General features: G+C 41.3%; 1 protein-coding gene across 4 annotated transcripts in view; it reads left to right on the top strand.

The window, feature by feature from the left end:
* ptprub (protein tyrosine phosphatase receptor type Ub) overlaps nt 1–18,158 on the top strand; it is a 147,381-nt gene that overhangs the window by 64,686 nt on the left and 64,537 nt on the right. For all 4 annotated transcript variants that reach the window (XM_056444162.1, XM_056444161.1, XM_056444160.1 and 1 more), the window contains exon 3: nt 13,995–14,266. In XM_056444162.1, the coding sequence (XP_056300137.1) occupies nt 13,995–14,266 (272 nt within the window). The remainder of the gene's footprint in view (nt 1–13,994; nt 14,267–18,158) is intronic.

Here is an 18,158-nt window from a genome sequence, read left to right as displayed (position 1 = left end):
CCTGTCGAGATTTAGAAACTAGGAGAGTTTCAGGGGAAAAAAACTGTTTTTGTGTGATGTGATTTATTGATGACTTTTTAAAAACTACCAGCGAGTCGCAGAGTAGAAGATGGCGACGCCGACTTTCTGTAAATCCATCACAAGTTTGCGTGCATGAACATCCCGGTTACACAGGCTACTTACAGAGCAAGAGGAATGCATTATGCTCATGTTTAGAAGTGATTGTCTTCTTATTTCTCTCTGGTTCAATTACAGAGACACAGGCTCAGTAAATAACTGTTTGTTTCACCAAGCATTGACTGTATTGGCAGTCCATTAGGCCGCTGCCATGCTGGAGGACAGACGACAATACTGGACCCCGCCTAGCCCATCATCTGTGACCAGCTCTAATTAATTCCCTCAAGGTCCACAGATAAAAGTGAAATAAAGTGAGAATAGGACTGCAAAAATAAAAACAATTTTGGGAGAAGAAAAAAAAACAAGGGCAACAGAGTACATGGAGCGTAGGGAGCAGAAAGCAAGAGAGAGTCATGAGGAAAATGGAGTCGATAATTGTTTTCTCTGCATCTGATTGAATCAGGCTTCTTTGTATTTAGTGTGCGAGTGAGTGTGTGTGTCTGTGTGTGTGATGAAAACAAAAGGTCAGCGAGCACTCCGCTGTGCTGCTTTGCTGCCTTTGTCTCTCACATAGTCTTGTTGTCAGCACCGGGATGTCACACCACAGACAGGCACCACAAAGAGGGTCAGAAAAAAAGTATTTCTGCTCACAGCCGGCAAAGGTAATCGATGGGACCGTAAACAGAAAAGCACTTTTTCTGCTAAGCTTTGAAAAACCAAAACCACTTTCACGTTGAAAAGAAAGTGTGTCTTAATTGGCTCAGCTTTTCTTTTGTACACAGGTTTTATCGCGATAGCTGACAACAGATAATGGCCATTTATGTCAAGAGATACACGTCATAACATGGGTTATATGCTGTTTTTTACTCATGTGTTAGTAGCAGGTGTTTGTTTCCAAACAACAGGCTTTATTCATCAAGTGGCGATCGCCGTCACTGAGCAGTTGTCATGTGGGGTCACGGTTGTCGCAGCAAGAGAGGACCCAAACACCGACATTACTGCACAAAACATCAACAAGAAGAAAGAACAACAGAACCACAGACACGGACCAAAAAACAAAACCACACTGGGAATTGGGACACAGGGGAACACATACAAGGCAACAGGGAGAGGATGGGGACAACGGAACGGGAAGGACACAGGTGGGACACAATGAGGGCGCAATCAGCAATCAGGAGAAAAAAACAATCAGGCCAGGGCAGACAAATCAGGAGGAGACAGACACAAGGACTTCAAAACAACACAAACTCCAGATCATGACAGCAGTGCGCGTCGCCAGAATACTACGGTATGAATATTGAATTCTTTACTATATTTGCATGTTTTCTCCTCGGCAGCACAGTGGTGCTATACTGGTCAACACTGTCGTTTCACAGTAGGAGTTCACACACTTACATTTTCTGTATGGAGCTTGGGTGTTGGGAGTAATCCTGCCCGGCGGTGAGAAAGATCACAGGTATTGGTCGATTTTCCATCTGAGGGTCATTACAATATTAGTTAAGAGGCCTTAATCAAAGCAGAACTTTTGACAGGGCCATGAAGAAAAAACTCAGGTTTAATTAATCACTTTTAAACAGCTGCATTCCTCTTAGTTGAGAGAGTTAAAAAGGCATTGCTATTGTACATAATGGCTCACTACCACAAGCCATAATCTGGATACACGACAGACAATTTTATCGCAAATCCGTGGCAAGCCTAAATCCCAGTTCCAGTTTTAAGTTTAGCACTTGGAGAATATCATATTTATGTATTTTCACTCTATTTGCCTTCATTCCCACAATAGTAGTGTTTGAGCTCGCAGCAATGACACAATATCACTAATATTGAAATTGTATAGGGACTACTTCTTCAGCAGAAAATAGATTCAGTGAATATGACAGTGAGTTTTGACATTTTTAGAAAGAGATGTCAGTTAAAAGCATTTAGGTTACCGGTTGACTGGAGGGGTTGAATGTGATTGCAGGTACGTGAGAAAGAATCCTTGAGCTATATACCTTTTTTTTCACAGCAGATAGTTTGACTCGCTGTAAAAAAAAAGCTCAGGTGTTCTGTTCTGTTTAGTCCCAGTGAGCCGTGAGTGTGACAGTGAGCCGGCTAGAAGACGCACAACTTCTGCTGGAGCAGAGCACTTTGACAAGGTTGCTCAAAAGACATGTTCTTTTAGTTTGTTTGAAATGCTAAATTTAAACCTACTTCACCCCAAATTCTGTGTCTCGGATGAAAACGGCAAAAACAAAACACATTTCTAACGGGTATGTATTATTGTTTATATCACTGGAAATTTCTTGGAAAATATCTGAAGCATTCTTGATGGAGGCCAAGGTCAGGGCTACAGTAGCTGCCACAATGACGAGTGGTTCTTACTGAGATAGAACGTCTGCCCACCAAACGGGGGGGGGGGGGGGGAGGATTGACAGTTAATCACAAGCACATTACACCTCTGGGATGGGCGGAACCGCAGCCTCCTGCCTTTGGCTCCGGCCTGCCTGTCATTGTGATGACCCGGATGTATCTGTCCACACTAGACTGTGGCCTCGTCTTGGGCTGAGCTTGGCACCTGTCCATCTATCAGCTTCTAAAGTCCTCCTGTGACGCAGTGGACACAATCTCTATTCCTAAACAGATCCACGGATATTGTTCACAGCATTCAGGGAGTACAACTAAATAAAAGCCACAAAGTGTTTGCAGACATGGTCACTTGCTCCTCCAATACAAATCTGCAGAGTTGGAGAGGCGCCGTGTCATTGTTGGAGCACTGCTACTGTGTTTACATCCACCAGGGGAAAAGCTGGCAGACTTCATTGGGACTTAAATGTTTTTGGAGGGAGAGTGTGGGTGGACAACTTTGCTGATGGCACTGGTGAAGCCTCTCAAGCCGAGTAATTACTAAAAAGCATGCTGAAGGCCATTTAAACAGCATCTGTCAACACCACTGTGACATTTCAAGATTAGGTGTATAAGTGTGTGTGTGCAAACTGTGCGTTTGCGTGTCTGTGTGTAGAGAAAACAAGCAGATTGTGTATCGGGTTGTTTTGCTTGAATGTCTTATTATGCAGATTTATCCCTGTTGACTCTAATATCCTGGGATAGTGTGAGCCTAGAGACATACAATTAAATCACGACAATGTTGACTTTAAGTGGAGCTTTAGAAACTACAAATATCTTTCAAGTACATGTAGTATGACATAATATTTTCCCAGGAAGTGTTTCGGAAAGGACTTTCAAGACTGTTAGCATTCGCCAACTGCCGTTCATTTCTCTCGTGACTATCTCATTAGGTTTGTGTCAAAACAGATGACCAAACCAGGGCGTGCGTTATTATGCGGCTGCGCCAACCATCCCCGGGGGCCTCTCAGTTTACCACAGGGGCATGTCGCCATGCTGACTCGTTAATGGGATCAGTCATTGATAACAAGGGGCTAATGAAAATCTAATCAGAAAAGCCTGTCACTGGATTGTCTTCTCCTTCTCTGAATGTCGCAGACACAAAGCTGCTCTGCCTGTCCTCTACGTCCAGGGAGAAAGACTTCTATCTCAGGTCTCATTAGCTGGCATTATTTGCAGTGTCATCCTCGAGAAATGTTATAGTCATTTATTTATTTATTCATTCGCTCATACACTTTTTTTCTACCCTGTTGTAAGGCCTTAGGGGCGAGAAATGAACCCAGACTGTATCAGAAAGAGACGGGAAAACACTTTGAACAGGTTGTCTTCCATTGCAGCAATGTTACATTTAGCGTTTCTGTTCGAAGGGGGCATAAAGGAAATTAATAAACGGAGCTCCATTATTTTTTGTTCTATTTTATCTTCCTCCTCCTGGGGTGCTGAGAGGCAGGACAAAGAGTAGGTCACAAGTGAGGCCAAGATCATGTTTTAAGCATCCCAGCAGAGAAGGTGAGATGATCTCTAGACTCAAACTATACTCATTCAACAGGGGATATACACAATTCTGATTTGCATATAGCTGCACCGTGAGACAATGTGTTTTTTCATCACTATACAGGGGAACTGCTAACTAGGCTGAAGCCCTGAAGGCCTCAATACTGCTGTAAAACAAAATGTGCCGGCTTTACAGAGGAATGTGTGAATACCCTGTAGGCGTTAAATGTAGGGCAGTGAGGGGGAGCCATATGTGTATTGTCTAGAGCCATAACCTCGGAGAGTTGCACCTGAGTTTGAACATATGCTCGGTAGTTAATCTAACATGCATATAATTAGATATTATGTAAATATTAATTCATGAATGTGTCCACAAACACAAGATTTGTGTGCACAAAAAAGAATCCATTGAGCACAAACTGCATGGACTATGGCTGAGCTCTAAATGATACAACAATATTGTTGTTCAAAAGTTCAATATTTTATATGTATATATATATACATTTACTTGAATAATTTTAATGTTAACATACTGGAGATAAAACAGAATATTGCAAATACAAAATTAAGAAAGTCCTGTCTGCCATCTGGCTGTACCCAATCAAGCTTTTGTGGAGGGGTTTCCACATTTTCAAATTGCCTTTCACTCAACTAATGCAGAAAATAAGATCTATTGATTGCGATGTATTAGGATATTAAAAGACCTATGAACCACAGTGAATCCAGCACTTATTGATATTATAGTTGCTGTTCTAGAAGGTTTGGGCAAATTGTGCTATTGGGAGGAAGCATGTCTTTCAGGGCTGTGTGATGTGTTCTCCGAGGGTGATGACTGGCTGATAAAGTGCTGTTGAGTGCTAAAGGGCAAGGTTTATGGATCTCTGCAACACATGGGAGCCACAGGCCAGCAGGACTGCAACACAGTCCCAGCCTCTTTCCCCACATGTTTAGAGTGTGTTTTATCTCAGCTTTCCCTGCCTCCAGTATGTTCTAGAAGAAGGCAGCTATCCAGTGTGGTGATCACAGCAGCTCGTCAACTGCACGCTCCCAAATGTGCACCACAATTAATCAAATCATTACAACCGCACGGATGCAAAACTAAATGTATTTGCAGGTGATTGCTGTCCTGCAAAACCCCACTGGAGCAATAAACATGAACATTAAAAGGGCATCTCCATGGTCTTTCCATTTCTCAATTATAAACACTTCCCTTTTGATTATCGTTCAGTTAATTTATGATGCCAGTCTCAATCGGCTAAACACACTTTATTGCTGACCTGGAGGGCTCTATAACATGTTCATTCTGCTGAACAGCAGTAAGAGCCGGCCCTTTGACCAGGCTGCTAATGGTGATGCATGGCTCATTGGTGGGCAACTTTCTATTTTTTACAGACCGAAAGGAGACCAAATTAATCAGGGCCTCTTGGTTATCCAGTTTGTCCGTCTGCTCTAGAGGTTGCAGCCTGACCACATGGTTGATTATATCGCTGACCAACCTTCGGAGCCGCCAGGGGTGACCTTATCCTGAGCCAAAGAAGATTCACAGGAGCTCGCAAAGAGTATATGCTCTGCGTTAACCTTTTTGCATTACACTCAATCCAACTATGGAAAATATCTGACTCAAGGATGACATTATTAGATTTTGGAGGTCGAAGGTGAAAGGTCAAGGTCATCCCAGGAACAACTTGAGCGAATAGTTTCACTCTTCAAGGTTGAATGGATTGTAATGCTGTTCAGAGGTCACTGTGACCTCACAAAACACAATGTTGGCCATTACTTAATAATTAATATGCTAATCATGACAATTTCACACAAGTATCTAAGAGGATAAAAAGATGAATGGATGATATTCTGCAGAGAAATATTACAGGTGTTTATGGCCAATTGTTTTTGATAGTTTGATTACCTCTGCTACAGAGACTGCCCTACAAATCACTTCTTCGACCGATCAGCAAAGTTGAAGTTACAGTTCAAAAGTGTCTTAACAGCTCAGTTTGGAGGGGGCGTGATGAATTCTAACAATCCAGAATGTATTAAACAACACAATGTAATGCATTAAACGATACAATTAATGAACTAATCTCTTTTAATGAGTTACTAATTTCAGTCAAATGGTAAAATATCTGGGCAAATATGTCAAGGATTTTCTCCTGGTGCTTTCGTCTGCAGCAGTCTGTCTGTCTGTGGGTCGGATGGACAGAAGGTGCGACGGTCGCCTATGCCTGCACAGGAAATATTTGTGCTAATCCTGAGTGATTCCTGTGATTGAAATTCGTAGTTCTACTCTTTCCCAAATGCTTTGTCTTTATTAGGACTTGCATATGGTTTCGTCTACAGCACGGTTGGTCAGCCATCCACCATGCAGTGCTGAGAGTATGCAGGACTACAGTGTGTGATTTTACTGATTAGTACACTTTCAAGCATTGAGGAAGAACTAATCAGTGAACTCACTTGGTGTTCTATTTTGAAGGTCAGTTTTCTTCAAGTGCTCTTTAAAAGTTTCCACACAAATCATGACTGACTAAGGATTTGACGACTCGGTCTCAAAATATCAGAAATACATTGTCCTCCGGAAATATAATGACATAGAAAGAATGAAAAAACATTGAGTAACAAAAATAAAATAATCTGTTGTTTACTGTTAGTGCCTCTAACCCTAGGCCACCATTGCAAGATTAACACTGTGGTTACTTGTATCCAATCCTATTAGAGGTGAATCAGAAGCTCACCCGTGTGGGTTTATTATACAGTATAGTGCACTATAGTACTGTATGCCATTTTATTTGTGTGTACAAATTGTGAGTGCGAATTCCATGTTTTTTATAAAAGTTGTATTAGATGATGACAAACTGGGCCATACTAAAAGTGTACAACTTATCTCTTTTCTTTCTCTCTTTTGTCGCGTGTCCACTCATTCGCCTCTCTCCTGGGCAAATCTGCCAGTTGATCCTGAACTGCCTGCAGGACAATTCAGAGGGTCAACGCAAGCAGACTGTTGAGAAATTGCACCTTTCCTCTTTCCCCCCTCTCCTTGAAAAAAGAGACAACAGTACTTGTTGACATGGCCTCATCTCTCTCAAATGCTGGAAGGCACAGGCTACTTTGACAATCGCAACACTTGTATTTCATTTATTTTGTGCTCGAACAACAGTCCTCAGCTGCCCCCCCCCACCTACTCTATCTCACTCTCCATTTCTACCCTGTGCGCACCAGGTTGTCCCCAGAGGCGTTGGTAATGGTCTACTGGGCCTCTCGACTTGAGGCGATAAAGATGCAGAGAAAACAGTCGCAGCTCTGGGTTAGAATGATAAGACAAAGTTAAAAGCTGAAAGTGAGAATGGGTTGTTCGGATTGTAGACAAAGGAAATGTACTGGTAAAAGGTTCAGAGTGCCCCGTAGCGCCATACAGTCTAATTTATTTTCCTTTCTGTCACTTGTTGGTCTGTTTTTACATCAGAAAATGAGGGCATTTGTAGATGTCCCAAAATGCCTTAACCCTTGTGTTGCCTTAGGGTCATTTTTTAGGTCATCAATATACACCTCCCCGCCTTTGGGTCATTTTTTGACCCGATTCAATGTTTTTCCTATATTTATCTTTATTTTCTAACATATTTTTTTTTTTGGGTTCAATTTTTAAGCAATAATTAAAACCTAAAGAAAATTATTAAATTAAATATTGTTTATTAGTTTAAGTGTGGCACTTTGTGTTGTTTTGTGATCTACGAAAGAACAACATTATTAAAACATTGATGTCAAATTAATCCTAAAGGGGGGGGGGATATTGATTTCGATCAAAAATGACCCTAAGGCAACACAAGGGTTAAAGTAAAGTCCAATAAAAAGACTGTGCAGAGATGAAAAACTATAATTTGATGGAGTGACTACTGTTCCGTTATTAATGTTTAGAAATAAATGACTGAGGAGATGCCATTTGAAATTGATCTCCAATCAATAAGAACTACCAGAGCTAGAGGGGCAGATAGTTGCAAAGAACGGAACATGTCAATGCCTATTGTACACTTTGAATATCCCAGAGTTGCAGGATAGAGGAGCTGCTTGATGGATGATGGCGATGATAATGAAAAATGATTTGAATGGTGGAGAACGAGTATGACGCAGGTGGAGCTGTGAGAAATGGTGTGAGTAAGGGGGTGAACATTAGATTCGGCTCTTCAGGTGGTATGTCAGCCTTTGGAATGAAAAAGCTGTCAGTCCTCCATGCCCTTCTGCAAAGCTGGCAGGGGGCTCTATTGAGGAGGGTCCTACACAGCCAACACCAATATTCTCACTCTGTGTGTGTGTGTGTGTCAGCAGATGTATAATCGAATTAATGTTACATTTTAATTCAGAAAATTCATATATTCCAGATTAACGTAAGCTTTCGCAACATCACAGAATTGAACGGTTGCTGGATCCCCCCCCCCCCCCCTCTCACTGTGATTGTCCAGTCATAGCTTAGCAACAGTAACTCGGCTTGGCAGGTCTGTCAAGTTTTGGATTTCCTGACACGTTGAGGCGACGTGCCATGCTTTGCAATTTTATAAGTTTGTAGTCTGGGGTCTTTTTAATCTTCCCAAAACCAAAAACACATCAGCAAAAGTGCCTGATGGAGCCAACGTTGGCTTGTTAAACTATCGAGCTACAGCTAAGAAAAGCTGCCCGCGAAATGAAAGCGGATGTTTAGAGGAAACTGTTCTGCTGATTTCCTTTTCAGTATAAGGTCAGCCCCGGATTCCCCATAGGAACGCTGTCATTGTGTGTCATTGTGATAAGTCGATTAAGCCTGTGCGATGTCTTGTTATTGCATTGTCCCAGTGTGAGGGCTTCCATTGGGAGGGGAACTTATCTCTCCTCTCAATGGGTTTATTTGTATCCAATCCTCTGTTTTTTAATAGATTTTTTACATACCTACATGCTTGCCTTAAATTATCCATGAGGTCAGACAGGCAAAAAAACAACAACACACCAAAGAATAATTTGTTTAGTAATTTATTTTGTACAGTGATGGGCCGTTAGCACATACACGTCTGATGTTAGCGACACTGTGTTTATGTTTGTGATTGCGGCGTCTTTCACTGAGAGCTCTCATTGCTCTGTGAACAATTTCACTTCATGATGAGGCAATTTTATATTTGTGAGCCAATTTTTCCAGAGAGACCAAGCATCAGGGAAATGACAACACTAATGTGCCTTTCAGGGCATTGGCCAGAGCTCTACTCTATTTATTTATTTGTACTGAAGGTCATTGCGGATAGCAGCAACTATAAAGACAGTTTTGGGACATTAGAACCTCAGAGGTTGAGTCTGAAATCCCACATGACCTTCTCAGAACAGAGTACAGGGCAGGATGAAGGCTCTTGGTGAAAAGACCAGCATCAAGGCCACTGTGCTGAGAGCCGGCCAGTAATGATATGTCATGCAGCATCAAGGACGCCTCTCCAACCCGAACACAGCCATTGATCCCATTATAATCAGACCTCTGCTCTCTGTAGTTTCTTGTGTCGCCTCGATTTCTTGGACTCTGGCCTTGAATGTTAGGGGAACAAAGTTTTACTGAAAGGGTCAGAGAGAGAAAGGCTCCATACATTTTACACAGCAGGAAAATAAATTGAAAAATGATGCGTTACCTTCTGCTTTCATATCGTTTCCCCTGCTTTATTTTCACCTCTCCCATGTCAACAACTCTGCATCATATTTGCACGTTCCCTGCTTGTGACCTTACCACCGTGTCTATCAATGCCGCATCAACCCCCGCCCTCTGTTTATGAACCTGCTCTACCTTTGTGATCTGTTGTGACTTGTCACCTACAGCCTATGACCAGGTTGTAGTCCAGCCGTGCTCCTTTTGATTTATGACTTGCTGGATCAGTCCTAATCTTGTTATGGATGTTATTTTGACCTTGAGAGGAGCATCAAGAGGGAACTTTATCAGATTTCACGATACTTTGAGGATTATTTATGAAAGGTGCTGCAGGGGGACTCCACGGTGGCTCCAAACACTAAAGTTTGATCTGATTTAGTTTACGAATATTTTCTAGCATTGGCCCTTTGAATGAAAATGTAAACATGGAAAGTTATTCCCTAAAAAACAGAAGAGGAAGCAGAGCAAAACAATGGAACTATGATAAGACCACAAGCATGACAAATAAAGCAACAATAAAAGCTTGCTACACAGAAATGTAAGCTTAATAAATTCAGGTGAACAATTGGATAACAATTACGATTATTTTGGTTATAACTTGATGTGCCCATGTATCTAGTTTTAAACCTTAGGGCTCATGATTGAAAAGGCTACTCTTGGTCATTAGACAATTTGTTGGAACAACCAGAAGACCTCCATCTAGTCGCTTCCCCTCAACTCTTGTGGGATTGACATATCTTCAATTTATCTGGGAGTCTGACCATGTAGAGTGTTAAAAGTTATCGGTCACATCTAAAAATCAATTCTAAAACTTACAACAGGAGGCAAGAGTGGTGGGGTGGGTGTTTTCTCATCCTTAAATACATTTTGAATAAGTTAGAGATGGGCAATTTTCATAAGTTTCACTGTTGTCTTGTCTAGAGGAGATGAGAGCACGTGTGACTTTATGCAGATCTGTGAGAGAATTGCCAAATATTAAACATCTATACATAATGTTGGTCTAACAAAAAGATGGTAAGAAATACCCTTGGACTTCTTTATATATATAGAACATTTGACAGGGAAAAGAAAAAACACATCTACATTCGGTAGGTATTAAAACCAATTAGAGGAAAAGTATGAGCAGGTTGATTTCTAATGGATAATAAATGGCATTACATTAACATTACATTTCATTTAGCTGACACTTTTATCCAAAGCGACTTACATTCATACACCGTCGAAACAGCTAGAGGGAGCAATTTGAGGTAACGTGTCTTGCTCAAGGACACATCGACTAGGGTATTGACTTTTCCTTCATTGAAAAAGGTCCAGTCTCTCAAATGTGAGGATTTGCTGCTTTTACCCTTTTGTACGTCACAACCCGGCTCAGAGATTGCAGCAAACAGGGAGATAACCGAGTGGGCTGCTAACAAGAAGCTATTTATTTTTAACAACGTTTAAAGTGGAGATATCAGCCATCAGTAGTGAAGTGCATGTATGGATGGACGTGTGGTACTGTGTACAAAGAAACAGAACAACACAAAGGATCTCAAAACCAAAAGGATCTCCTCCCCCAAAGGAGAGCCAGGTGGCCAAATGAAAAAAGTCTTTTAAGTCCAGACCACACCGGCTCAGGTGTGGCTCATCCCGCTGACGACACTCCAATCAGCGCATGCAACAGAGCACCAAGACGACAGGGACACCGAGGGTATTGAAGGAGGAGGGTAGTCACAAGTATCTTTGAAGTAGAGCAACAAATTCAATACCTAAAGTGTTCCTACAATGTATGTGTTGAAACCAAGAATACAAAGACATATTCGCTATGAAATTATTCAATTCTAAAAAAAATAAAAATGCTTTGAAGGAATATTTGTTGAATTAAGGTAAACTATCCTCTAAATAATTATTTTAAATTAGTTTTCTTCTTCTTTTGGTTTATTATCCTTTCTCACCCCTTGGATACAATCATCAGTAAAGTTTTTGTCAAATTATATGAACCAAAGTGATGTCAATGTTAAATGGGGTGCAATGGATTATCTCTCAATATTTCAGCATTACTGTACAGAATGTGTCCAGAACCTCAATTCATTCTGCCACTGTTTAATTCATGCACATTTTCATTCTATAATGCCCTCACATTAAGCACGCTATTAATTATATGACTTCACCTATCTTCAATTTGAATCTCAAATGAGGTCAGAGGTCAGCAGAATGACTGCTTCACGTGTCCCCACGTGACATGATAGTAAATTGCAAAGTCAATAGAAAATGTTAATGATGTCTTTCTATAAAACAGGGGCGCGTATCCAGAAAATAACCAGCATTGATGATCCTACTGCTGGATCACTTCAGCCCTTTGCTATTATTCTACGAGTCCCTCGGGAGCCTGGAGGGGGCAGGAGAGGAGACCGATTCTAAAAGATCTAATTAGGCAATATGAAATGCGAGCGCAGAGCCCAGAGATCCTCAGCCCGGGACAAGACGCAAATCAGGGGCTGTTGACAGTGGGCTGCAGGGCAAGAGGACGTTGCAGTAAAGACCGCCACTCTCGCCTCCAGCTAATGACCGCCCCTACTTCTCTTTGCTTCTCAGATGAACTTCCTTTATAAGGCGGGGTTAAGAGGTGTGATCTCATTTTCGTTATGTAAAACCTCAGCCTGTGTAGGTGGTTGTCTTATTTGCACATGTAATTAGTGTTTTCTCAGTAGTGCTGGTAAAGAAGCAGATGAATCGAGCACTTGGAGATGAGAGCGAGTTTTTTGTCTTGTGCCTGAAGAGCAAATACAAGTTCTCTGCTCATAACTCGTAGTACTATGCTTGTGTTTGCATGGCGAGTTGTCGGGAAGGTGGGAAAACATGAGAGAGTATAGTCTTTGTCGAGGAAGCTTGCCAGTTGAGAGGCACACACTGTTTATAGATGTTAAGAATGATCTGTCTTAACAATCCAGCATTCGCATGCTATTCCATTGGAGTGGAGAATAAATGTCTTCAGGACACCTGGCGCCGAGGCGGGGACTGTCTGGTCTCTCGGGCTCATTTCTGACTGAGAACAGAAAGACCTTGGCATACAAAGACGACAGGCTTGATTATGTGAGTACACAGGAAGGTCTCCCAACATTGTTGTGCTAATCGCGTTAGTGGGCACAGACCAGAGGCAGGACAGATGCTCGGCAAAGGGCAATGGGGTTATGTTATCCTGATTAGAGAAGGCTTTGGGGGGTTTGGGAATCTCGTTTCCTACCTCGGCGTCACCTTGCGGAGGGAAAAACTTTGGCTTGCTTGGATTTTTTTTCCATCTTTCACCTGTTGTCTGTGTCTCACTGCACTATTCACGAACAGTTCCTTAGCGAGCACAAATTTAACGGGGAACATTTCTTTTCAGATTTTCAACCGCATACACATTACACAATGAGTTGGGAGAATACTTACATGTTTCCTTCTTGTGGATTCACCCTGCTTCGAGTGGTTAACTGCAGATGTATTCATTTGTGACAAGTTTGCCTTGTTTCATATAAGTCTGTTTAACACAAATCCCTCAATGGCTCATATACAAACCGTCAACAGTTATCTGTAAATCTAGTAACAATTGAAAGACCTGTACTATGGACATATTCACAATATAAAAAATTATGTTATTTATACTAATTCTCAATACACTTTTACATAATATAAATGTCCTGCTTCTTTTCTCACTGTATTGATCATAATTACTTTTATCTTATTATGATTCATTTGAATTTTCAGTTTTTTCAAGTTTAAGTTAAATTATTAACTGATTAATGTATTAATCAATGTAAATTGATGTCCTCCACTCCCTTTGAAATATGTACATCTTACGACATAATGCACAGTGCACACTCATTTATTCGCTCTCATTTTGAAAGAAAACAACAAATAAATAGTAGAATCCCCCAAATATATCTTAATATAATGAAACACTTGATTTATAAAATACCGACTAAAGAGTTATGACTGCCAGAGGATAGACATTACAGAAGCGGTGCTAGTGTCTGTTTGGCTGCTTCCAATTTTAAATGTAAGATTATTCCACCCCAGCTTGGTAACTTTTTTTCAACATATTTGTGACTTCTATTTCTGAACCATACATGACGGTGGTGTAGAATGTCTTTTTGGTCTAAAAAAGCCAATACCTCCCAGTTAAGATATACATAGATTGTCTTCAAAATCAACCATCCTGACTTTTAAAGCCTGTAATATTTGGCATGCAGAACATGAGTTCTTCTCTGAAGCTTTATCCTCATACAGGAAATGGCAACAGGTATGAAACAGTTAACAGATGACCGAAGTGTTAAACTGTTACGATGACCCATTAAGTTTGAATAATTAACTGATGCATTTCTTCTGCTCCTTCCAGGATCCTTTATGTTGGTGAACTCTTCCCAGCATGCCGTGGGTCATCGTGCTCAGCTGCTGCTGCAGACTCTGAGTGAAAATGACACGCACTGCGTCCAGTTCAGCTACTTCCTGTACAGTCGCGATGGCCACAGCCCGGGGGCCCTACGGGCGTATGTTCGAGTCAACGGGGGTCCGCTCGGCAGTTCGGTCTGGAACACGTCCGGGTCTCATGTCAAGCAGTGGCACCAGGTGGAGCTGGCGGTCAGCACCTTCTGGCCTAATGAATACCAGGTACAAACTCCGTCACTATCAGGTCGAGATTCTTTACCCTTACATGTGATGCAGTGACTTGATTTGATGTTGTGTTAATGAAACAAGATGCTCCTCTGACAATGAGGAGTTCGACAGTCAAGAGATTTTTTTCCATCCCGTCGTTAAGATCTGCAGACCCATGTACCGACATCTCGTTCAGATGAATTATGGTACACAGTAAGGCTCTGTTGATCACCACTCATTTTAGCCCCGAGGTGAATCTGGTGTTAATTACATTTGGAATTTAATTAGCATGGATTCCCCTGTGAATCCAGCCAACGTTAGTGCTCGAGGGCCCTGACTAGTTCTCTTGTGGACATGCCTAGTAGATATTTCAGCTCCTGAAGCCAGTGTTCTGTGTATTCAGCCGACTCCAACAATTTGCTCCACATGCTACTGCTTACTCGTAGTAGACAGACATTGACTGGCATCTAATGTTGTTGCCTGGTGGGCTGTGGGCTGTAGATGCTATAATCAGGTGAGCACAAGGGACATCCATCTATTAATCCAATTTATTTTTTCTGCAAACGCTGCGGAGCTGTCAAAAAGCAATTAAGTTGACTACTGTGCATTTTATCAAGAACTGTCAATCCCACCAACTTCATTAAATTCTACTCTGCTGTGCAGGATCTGACCTTAACTGTGTTGAAGAAAAGAGATTCCTTTGTATGAACTGAGGCTGACACAGTTCTACCAATATCACATGATCTTAATCATGTGATACATTAAATACAGATCAGACATCCAATGTACGGTCCATACAGAAACACACAAACATCTGAGGAGAACATCTCTGTTTCAACCACTGGTACACTGTCAAAGCTTTATGGGATGTGTTGGGAAAAGAAAAGTCAGACATCTGATTTTCTTTCTGGATGAGAGTCAGATGAGAAGATTCTTATATCTGAACTCAAGTGCCAGGAAATGTTAACACGGTTTAGCATTAACACTAGAAACAGGTAGAAAATAAAAAAGCATAACAGCACCTCCAAAGCTCATTAATTATATAAAATGTATTGAATCTTCACAAAAACTGTTGTGTAAGAACAACACGTTGTGGTTTTACAGGATTATTATTAGGACTATTTCCCGGCTGGAAGCAGTGACTTCAACCTCACAGCGACCATCAGCTTCCAGGCTGCTGTTTTTGAACACATTTAACCTTGTTGCCTTTTTATTTTGACCCCACCACAAAATACACCCTCCCTTTTCTTTTTTTATAATTCAATGTTCACCCTCCTGTTACCTTTATTATATTTACTTTATTTTTTTTTTTTACCCTCGCCCGCAATTAATTAATTAATTAAAAAATTAAATTAATTTATATGATTATTGTTTTTAAGTGTGAGGCAATATACATTAAACATTTGAAATTGGTCATAAAAATAAAGGGGCGGGGGGAGGGTGTAATATTGATTCGGGTCAAAATGACCCTAAGGCAACACAAGGGTTAAACAGACTGGATACAAAGGGTGGATTAGTGAGCTCCAGAGGTGCTGGTATGTGATTTTCTTTGTCTGTTGTTTCCCATCCTTATGCTACGCTCAGCTAATCACCTCCCGGCTCTCACTCCATACAGAACTTCCTACAGACCTGAGAATGCTATCGACCTGGATGTTTACGTCTGTGTTTCTCTTATCTGTGGATCTATACCTGCTCTTGTCTGTATAGATGGTTAACGTGGGTTGTTCTTCTATTTGCTTTAAAAATAAATGGAATTGATTCTCTTCTACTATATGTCTTGAAATGAATAAGTGCATTCCCAGAGAGGATTATTTTGTTCATTGAATCCTATTGGATGTCCTCTGAAAAGACCCATGGCCCTTTTGAAATACCTTTGGAAAAAAGAAATCCATTACGTTACTGAGAGTGCAGACTTTGAATCCTTATTTGCTGTATTTTGAGGTCTCATCTCACAAGCTACAAATCAGTATACAAGAGGATTGCGAGCTCTACCAATCAATGCTTCTGGCTGGCACACCTTCTCTTGAGCTTTGCTCCTCATAAACAAGCCAGCAAGGACCCGTGCCAGTAAAACTGTTCATTAGCTCAATGGTGCAACCAACAATAATGAGGTCCTCACTGTCTGTTCTTTTATTTTAATGGCATTTTCGGTGTGAATCATTACTTTTACAGTACCCCAATTAAATGTATTAAATAGCTGTCTCTCTTATGATGAATGTTTAACAATGAGTGAGCTGAAAATGGTCTAATGTTTCTACTAAGGAGCGCTTCGCTGCTGATGGATGCAGTTAGAGCTGCGCTGTGATCTTTGTTACAGAACCGCCTAAACCACTATGCTGCTACATCAGATGCTTCACAAATACAATAATCACATGTTTTAACCAGTTCTGTTCTCCCACACCTCCCTTTCACTTTACCCAGTGGAGTTGTGCACATCTTGTTCTGTAAGCATCACAGTAAATAATGATGGCCAAGAGGTGAGTCAGAATTGTTCTGCAGCCTCCAATGAGAGGCTCCTGTTAGGAGAAAAAGGTTTTTAAAGGGCTTATTAGGAGGAGGAGATGACTCTGAAGACAGGACAAATAGTGCAGGAGAAAGACATGCTCAACACTGTAATTAGTATTGACAGTACATCTTTTAATAGAACATCTTAAATAACCACTTTTGTATCTCATGTGTGGGAAAACAGTGTCCAATTGTAATGGATTACAATTTGGGGGAATTGGTCACCGGGTTTTGGCAACATTAGAGAAAATGCATCATATCGTAAGGATTCAAAGCTTTTCCTCTTTGTCTCCTCTCTCATTCCACGTTTGACTTTAACTCAGCTGAGCGTGCTTCTCAGTACAAAGAGATAAAAACAAACTGCCCCTCACATATACCACAGTTTACATTGATAATCCCTGTGCAGTCAAAGAGCTCATCACTGTGCAATGACACAAGGTCTTGCCCTGCATCATGTCACTGCTCTCTTTTAAACCAACAAAACAGAAAAGGGTAACTGTGGAGGTGTCGGGCTGGAGGGTTCTCTAAAAGCATCTTAATGCTAGCTATTAACAGTGTAATGAAAACAGAACAACAAAAAGGAGAGTAGCGGGACTCTGTTACAGCCTGGTTTGCTTTGACAAAGATTTCTGGAAATTCCTTCGAGACTTTTAGCTCTAAAGCACTTTAGCTGAAGCTTGTGTGACTTTAAATAGTAAAAGGTTTGGGTTATATTAGCTCCATAGCAAGTCTAATACTATCACCTCCGATTTCAAGTGATAGGTAGGCAGATCAACCATTTCATTAAACTAGTAAAGCACTTGTTTGAAGCAGAGGTGGAGAAGAGGCACTTCTTATATTTGTCTCTGAGTAAAATAAATCCTAGGAGAACACATATCATTTCAAAGAGGGTTTTCAAATCCTTATTAGATTTCAGGCTCCTAGCTCCTTTCCTACAGCACAGGGATACACCATGTCAAGTTTAGCCTTTTGCACTGCACAGCTGTGAGATTACCACAAAGGTTGCTCATTTCATGATTTAGAGTGTAATGAAACTGTCATGATCCAGAGTTTTTGTGTCTTGGTTTGAAGTCCCTGGCTGTGTCTACTACCGGACACTTGAGTACTTCGAGCACTGACTTTCAGTGCTTAGGGCGCCACACTGACAAAACCAGCAGAATTCAGTGCACTGAAAGTACCCAGATGGCGAACTGCAAACGGGCAAAACATGCAGTGTAAAACGATGGACACTACTGGCCCTAAACGGACGCCATCTTGGCTACGTAGCGGAAGAGGAGGAGCCCTTTCACCAGCTTTTCATTTTATTTCTAAAACAATGGCCTGACGAGATGGCTACGGTAGCACAAGCGGTAGACCACGAAGCTCCTGCCGCGATTGTGGAGGTATCGCAGTTTCCACATGG

The sequence above is a fragment of the Pseudoliparis swirei genome, chromosome 22 (genome assembly GCF_029220125.1).
Source record: "Pseudoliparis swirei isolate HS2019 ecotype Mariana Trench chromosome 22, NWPU_hadal_v1, whole genome shotgun sequence".
In the NCBI taxonomy this organism is placed as follows: Eukaryota; Metazoa; Chordata; class Actinopteri; order Perciformes; family Liparidae; genus Pseudoliparis; species Pseudoliparis swirei.
The sequence above is the reverse complement of the archived record's forward strand: the minus strand, read 5'-3'. Positions and strand labels throughout refer to the sequence as shown.